General features: G+C 38.6%; 1 protein-coding gene across 1 annotated transcript in view; it reads right to left on the bottom strand.

The window, feature by feature from the left end:
* Window positions 1–719: 719 nt before the first annotated feature.
* Window positions 720–8,069, bottom strand: part of LOC108795838 (probable cation-transporting ATPase 13A4) — a 62,686-nt gene continuing 55,336 nt past the window's right edge. Inside the window, exons 27-30 of the mRNA XM_018567158.1 lie at window positions 6,648–6,835; window positions 4,489–4,577; window positions 4,309–4,389; window positions 720–1,010 (exon numbers count right to left, since the gene is read on the bottom strand). Coding sequence (XP_018422660.1) covers window positions 774–1,010; window positions 4,309–4,389; window positions 4,489–4,577; window positions 6,648–6,835 — 595 coding nt within the window. The 3' untranslated portion in view covers window positions 720–773. The remainder of the gene's footprint in view (window positions 1,011–4,308; window positions 4,390–4,488; window positions 4,578–6,647; window positions 6,836–8,069) is intronic.

Consider the following 8,069-nt stretch of genomic DNA (forward strand, 5'->3'; position numbering starts at 1 on the left):
TAAGGGTGAGTCAACAAAACCCTACTATCTTTTCTGGTTCATTTGTTCAAGTGTTGTTGTGGGAGTGACCAGCCCTTATCCGTGCTTGCTGACCCCCCTGGGTATTTACCCAAGGACGGTCTGGGAGTTTATTCATAATTCTATTGATAAAAGCTGGTTATGAATCCCTCTCCACTCTATCGAAAAAAGCAAAACAAAGCATTTGGCTTTAGTTGAACTTTAAGAGAAGTGTTCTATTATTTGAATGGTTGTAGAGGACAATCAATGTCAAAGTAACATTATAGTCATTTTTAAATACTTCTACTGACAATGAACATCTTTTAAAAATGTATATAATTAAAAGAAAAGTATCCAGTATAATGCATAATGAGAATTTTTTTATTCTTTTTTTTAAACAATGGATTTATTCATGTACAACTGCTCCTAGGGCACAATTGTTTGCAGACTCAGAACCCAAATATGCGACAATTACAATGGAATGCTGCATAATCATAGATTTGTGAGAGAGTTATATACTTGTATAAAAGCCAATTTGCACCATAAGGGCTTTGATTTTTATTGTCTTTAGTAAATACTGAATACTGAGATACGTGACCCACTGATATTAGCAAATCAAGCCTTGTATGTTTATCATGTAAAATGACAGCTGATAAATGGAGCTTCACATAATACTGCATGTGTAGTAGCATGCTTCGATTTAGTAAAATGTAATTTGCTTTTCATACAACAGCTGTATAGACCCTTCACTTTTTTCTTTACGTCTTCCATTAACATCAATGTATCCCATTCCTTCCATTTGAGACAACTTCCTCATGTTCATAGGCTGGGTTAGTGTACATTTTAGAGTCTCCGTTGGTCAATTTACTTTTCCCAAACACGGTTTTTCCAATGGGTGGCCATTGTTTGTCCTCCTCTAATATAGCTCTTAATTTTTTATAGTTACTTCCCGGTTTTAATTTTAGACATTTCTTCAAGGCCAACCAAAGGGCTCTGTTATCTAGAATAAATTCCTAGAAAGAGAAGTGAAATATTTAAAAATATAAATATAATAACTATACAGTTTAAACATTTATGGAGAATCATTGATTTACAGCCAAAGCATGCATTCATTCTAGTAGGTTCTAAGATCTATTGTTTTATTGACTGAATATTAATTCTGAAAGCAACTGCTGGTATTTTAGTTTTAAAGGAGAACTATGAGGTGAGTGATTTACACTCATCCTCATAGTTAGAGCCGATGTGTAATATTAAAACTGTCACACGTCGGCTCTATTGATCGGAAAGTGAGCGAACACATACCGTCACTTCCCGATCATCTCCCTGCAGAGAATGGTGACTGTCAGTCACCGCTCCCCGCAGGGATTCCCCCCTCCCCACTCCGATCATCCAGCGCTGACTGGAGGAACGGACGGGGAGGGGGTGGGCACAGCTGGCTCTGCCTCTAGACAGGCAGAGCCCACTGTCAATCAGCCAGCTGGGTGGATCTCGAAAGTATTGTCGGCATCCGTCCTGGCTTCGGCGGTCTCCATATATAGCTCGCTATATACTGAGCTTTGGGTCATGGGAGGACATTACTATATGTCCTCCCGTGACCCTAAAGAGAACTGTGGGATAAAAATATTACCCCATAGTTCTCTTTTAAGTAGGCTAATATTTATTGAACAGTGAGATACAAATACTGTACATTGGGAATGCATTGAGATTATGTCAGTGGTGCACAATGGATACATGAAAAGGATGCTAAAGGTACAATTTCTTGTTGGTTAAAGCAACCAATCAGCTTCCAACTCAAGTTGATTGGTTGCTTTGGGCAGCCAACAATTTTACCTTTAGCACATTCATCCTGCTCATGGTTATTCATTTTACCATGAAGGCTCTGCCCAAAATTCCAATGAGGCTCAGTTATTGAAGCTGGGCATTGTAAAATGTTAAAGATTACAACCAAACAACCTCTTCAAGGTTGAATTTGATGGACTTGTGTCTTTTTTCAACCTGAATAACTATGTAACATCACTGCCACCCATTAACATCTCTGAAGCCAGCTCAACTAAACACTTCAACAATTCACAATCAAGGTGAATGGAATATTTAATATGAACATCTAACTCATCATACCGAATGCTTACAAACTTTACTTCTGCAACTCACCTATTCTTAATGTAATTGTAATAATTATAAAACAAGAAAACCTGCGCTTCTGGATCCAAATCGAAAAAAAGGAAGTCGAACAAAGCCAGAAGCTGCTGAAACTTAGGCGGTGCACCTCAAATGGAACAATCAATTGTAGCGCTAAAGGCTTTAAAGTGTGTAAAACCAAAATATGTGTGAAGTGAAATATATCTTTATAAATTGTGTCAATAAATCAGTGTAGCACACTGATTTATTGACACAATTTATAAAGATATATTTCACTTCACACATATTTTGGTTTTACACACTTTAAAGCCTTTAGCGCTACACAATTAATTGTAATAATTGTATGTACTATTCTAATTAGTATTTAGGTTTGTTTATGTCCGATGTTTTAAGTGATAGCTTTATTTAGGAGCCTGTTTCATGTCTTTCTAACCATAAATCCTGCTCAAGCTAAATTGCCCTCAACCTCTGATTTGCACTTCAAATAAACTCCTTTTCTCCAACTTTCCCATCCCGACCTCTGTAAGCAGATACACTGTTTTAGCAGGCCAGCATCCCAACGGAAGCCACTGCAGATCATTATATTGTAAAACTGATGGCGCTATACAAATCCTGAATAATATAATTAATAATAATAATAATGCAACTAGTCTAAGTCAAATCCACCTAATATGAATACGCATCTATAACCTAAGTATACTGAGTAGACACACAGTCCCTTCCAGACTTTTTGTTCTCAGCCTTCATGTGTGTATGGCTGTTATACTGTATGTGATAATGCTAGATTGATACTAAGGATTGCTGGTCGACTGGGATAGAAGAAATACAGCACAAGACAGTTGGGCTAATGGGGTAGAAGTATATATCCAGCCCTGCATACCTGTAAAGATCTTTATAAACATGCATGCAAGCTGAGTGTAGCAGCATTAACATTAATGAGTATTACTCAATTTCATATACTTTGTTCCACTAATATTAAAAGCTATAGATGAGATTATTTTTTTAATTGTAGCACTCCCTGATCGTACAAGAATATTTTAAAGTGGCATAACAGTGTTGTCAGATTACAGGTAATCAAAAACAGGTTGTGAGCACCATAAAGGGATACTAAACAGGTAAATATATAGGTGATTACTTCATACACAGAATAGCAGCACATGTTAATTACATTCATTTGAATAATTAATCCACCATTAAAATGACACCAAGACATTGTATATATAAAGATATCAGATTTTAAAAGCCCTGCCTGTCTGCTCCTGTAACTCAAGAGGGTGCACATTCAGGAACAGGTTGGTGCTGATTGTTATGCAGATAATCCCATGCCAAGTATGCAGGTTCATGTCATGTTCATCCACATTGAGTTCAGTTTTCGTAAATCAGGGTAAATCATCCATGCTGCTAAAGATTGATAGTCCAGAGAGCAAGCTTAAGACCTTGGTAAATCAGGTCCTTAATGTCTGATGTAATAAATGAGCTAAAATGTGACAATTTGTTATATGTGGTGGAAGCTAAAACCTGAACTGTGAAGGCTGGTGACACCTGCCATGGCTTTTAGAACCATAGCTATTTAAGTCACAGAAATAGGTATGCAATCTAATAGACTTTATATGTACAACCTCCATTTTCATTCTGTTGCCTTTATTTTCCTGGTATGGCATTTATGTGTAAAAAGGATAAATATGACCGTGCAGTCCAGTAGGTACCAGAAGAAGGCCCAGTGAACTCAGTAATCAGCTGTCTGTAACAGAAACTGGTCTGACCAGGGCCGGCCTTAGGGGTGTGCGAGCAGTGCAGTGTGGTCACTGAGGGGCGCTGTAAAGCTTTCTCGCACAGGGCGCCTAAAGGCCTAAGGCCGGCCCTGGGTCTGACATATCCCCCCCCCTTCCATGCTCTGAAATACAGGTCCATGTGAGGACACTATACAAGGGGTGTGGCTGTTTCTCAGCTCTGCCAGAGAGCACTGCAGAGTGAGGGTGGAAAGCAATATTTTTACTAAAAGAAAACATTATTTCATGTCATTTAAAAATTAGTCACAAATCTTAACATGCGGGTATACTGGATATAAACAGACTTTAATTGGGCCAGTGGAGTCATCTAGTAGCTGAAATATAATTTCATATCACTCGAATATTCTATATACTGTAAAAATTAGTTTATAGTGCTACTGACCTCCACCAGAAATGATACCACAAGACATATGATCAGCATGACCAACATGTGGATTCTCCAGCTGGTTGGGGTACAGACAAGCTGGGGAAAAGAAATACTGATATTAATTTCAGACATTCATCAAAAAGTAATAAATAATATTCAGGCAAAACAGTCATCATTTTGTGATGATGCACCTACCTCTAAAACAACATACATATACTTGAAGTCAGCAAATATAAAGAACAGGGTGAGGGTAAACTCTACCACCAATGTAGCCACAAAAACATCTGCAGAGAGAAGTGGTATAAGTCACTTTGTTTTATATTCACTAGGGAAAGAAAATTGAAAAAGTGAACAAGCCATCCAAAGTTTGTTGATTCCATAATTTAACATAACATGATAAATAGGGCAAATTACAAAATAACAAAAGCAAGATCACCATCCACCTTTTACTTTGTAGTAAACAAGCACCCAGCCTAAGACCTTGTCTCACTGGGGTGGTAAATGCACTCTATGCATGAATCTTAGTATTCAATCAAACTAGAGATTGTAACCTGAAATTGTGCATATCTGTGTTGATACAAGGCTGGTAAATCTATGTTGTTGTTTATATTACTGATTGCAAAGTGGGCGCTCTTCATCTCTCAAATTTGTTAGCACAGAAAGAAGAACAAGATTAAAATTTATATGTACACACAAGGAGGAAAGTAATCACAGGAGTTGGTTGGAAGGTGGATGATGTCAGACAAATTTTGCATTTTGGTTAATCCATTGGAGTCAGTGGGAAGGCAAAGTTTAGGTGTTTCGCTAAATTTTGGGGTGCAGTAAACTCCATAAGCTTCTCTGAATCCTGGACCAAAAAAAGGCTCCTCATTAGCCTCATTATTTTAAGTTTTAGTTAGAGAAAGGAAAACAAATTAGGAGAAAGTACACAAAAGATTAAATACACAAATAAAAGAAAAACAGCAAATACAAAAAACACAAAATAAAAATAGTATCTAACCTACTCTAAACACACACACCCCTCCCCCAAAAATAAAAAATAAATAAAAACACACCCTCTAAATATAATAATAGAAATCTGTCAAGCAAATGTCACTTTAACAACGCATTGAGATCATTCTGATTGAAAACGATTCCACTCACTCCTAGTATTCACTGATTTTTGTATTTCACACATAATTATGTATGAACAATCCTAACTGTTATCAGTACTACAAGTGTCTATATTGTATGCAAGTGGCATAGACTTGCACTGAGTTTAGACATCATGGGGGGAATTCACCAGAATTTAGACAGAATCTGGAAACAGAAATAATCTGGAGCAGTTACCGATGGCAACCAATCAGCTTCTCTCTTCAGTTTGTTCAGTTAAGATTTGAAAATGAAAAAGAGAAGCTGATTGCTTGCCATGCACAGCTGCTCAAGATTTTGTCTGCTCCAGTTTTGATAAACCCCCCTCCATGTGTTATTTGGTCAAATAGTTTGGTCAAGAGTTTTAAACCAGAACACTCTGGGGGGATTCATAAAATCTGGAGCAGTTAGCCATGGCAACCAATCAGCTTCTCTGTTTCATTTTCAAAGCTTGAAGTGACACTAAACTCACAAGTTAAACCTTAAAAGTTCTTCCAATTCCCTTCCAATTTAACAGAAATGTATCTTATTTGTGTATTACTCAGTTGTAGAGCCTCAAATCATCTCTGAATTCATGCTGATACTGTCCTTCCTTCTGGAGGGTGACGACTTTTGTTCCCCATGGTCTCTGTGCGTGTTGTAAAGAAGTCACTACTCCAAGCTTACTGCCGTGATAGACTACAATCTCAATACAAATTAGCAAACTAAATGTGAGATTGTAAGCCATTACAGGAGTGAGCATGGAGTGGTGGCTATTGTACAACACACACAGGGACCATGTGGAACATAAGTAGCCACCCTCCAGCAGGAAGGACAGTGTCAGCACCAATTCAGAGATGATTTGAGGATCTACAGCTGAGTGATACACAAATAAGATACATTTTTGTTAATAGTTAAGGTACTTGAGTGTATTTTTAAGCTTTAACTTCTGAGTTTAGTGTCATTTTAACTGAACAAACTAAAGAAAAAAGCTGATTGGTTGCCATGAGTCTGTCTGCTCCAGTTTTTATGAATTCCACCCTCTGTGCAACAATGTATATGGTACACATCTACAAAACTGGTGGAGCTGAGGCATAGCCACAAATTGGTAATGCAAAATTTTGCCACACACTATGCAGATGGATAACCCTCTGATAGTCTTGTAGAATTTATAGCATACACTATCATCATTATTGATTGTTATACTGGTTGATCCAATAAACCAAGGCCATCAATGCACTTACAATTAGTATACAGTGGTTTACGGAATGGTTGTCCTTTAGAGAAGACAAAGGCTAGGATGACCAGGTGTACAGCAGTAAGGAGCCACAGAGTTGAGTTCTCAAAGCTTGGATAATTCTTCTGATGTCTATTGTGTATTAGATTATAGGTAAGATTGCGGTTCAGGCTTACATTCCCTGGGTAACAGGCACTGCAAAAGAAAAAAATAATAGCTATTTATTTAACGCATGTAAGTTAGTAAAAATATCCTCATTTTAGAAAAGCATTAGAGCTATATTCATAGAGGGCAATTTATCAAAACTGGAGCAGTCAGAATCTGGAGTGGTTGCCTATGGCCGCCAATCAGCTTCTCTCTTCAGTTTGCACAGGTAAGATTTGAAAATAAGACAGAGAAGCTGATTGGTTGCCATGCACATCTGCTCCAGATTTTGATAAATTCACCCCATAAAATACTATGATGCAAGGAATTCCAAGCACACAACTAAATATACAGTTTCAATAATAATATGTGAACTATACTGTTTTTCATATAATAAAAAAAAAAAATTAAGTTAGTCATGTGACCCAGATACCACTGACAGATCATAAAGCCAGAACCCCTCTGCAAACTACACAGGGAATAAGGAATGCTCCCTAGCTCTGGACAATGCAAAAGGAACAGAACCTGGATGAGGTTATACTTGTCCTCTCCCCTTCTGTAAGCATGGTTTACTGACAACACTGTTCATAGTAGTAGATCCCTAAACATATCAGGCTAATGTGCCTTCCTTTCCCAGCTCTAGTGCTGTTATGTAAGGGGATTACAGGAGGCATCAAGACACACAGGTATTTATTCTATGTATAAATTTTTTTATGAATTTACATTATATCTATATGAAAGCTGAACTTTAGGCAAACGGGTAAATGCACACATGAAATTCATACATTAGAACTGTTTAACCCAGTGGCGGAACTACCGCCATAGCGACCCATGCGGGCGCTATGGGGCCCGCGACAGATGGGGCCCGGTGAGGAGCAGGTCTTACAATCCTCCTGGGTCCCGGCATAGATGCGCACGCTATACTTTTATACCAGGGAACTGGGGTGGACGAGCTGATGGGGCGTAACAATCAGTCTCCAAAACCCTGGGCATGGTAGGCGGAGACAGCCGAAAGGGTGGGGTTCCACTCCTGCTGCCTTCTCTGGATTGGTTAAGAAGAGGAGTGGGCGTGGTTTGGAGGTGAGATCGTGGCGGACGGAAATCGTGGACACAGAGGAGATCGAGGAGGGGACAGAGGTAGGGTGACATCTGCAGTCAGGTCATGGGGCTTGAAGTTCAAGCATTGTGCTGGCCCTTTTGCTGTATGAAGCTGTGATAAAACTTCCCAGGTGTCTGCTGGCTTTCTTAGCCAGCAGACACCTGGGAAGTCTTGTATGCTACATGC

The sequence above is a fragment of the Nanorana parkeri genome, unplaced genomic scaffold (genome assembly GCF_000935625.1).
Source record: "Nanorana parkeri isolate BGI_ZX_2015 unplaced genomic scaffold, ASM93562v1 scaffold29, whole genome shotgun sequence".
NCBI lineage: Eukaryota > Metazoa > Chordata > Amphibia > Anura > Dicroglossidae > Nanorana > Nanorana parkeri.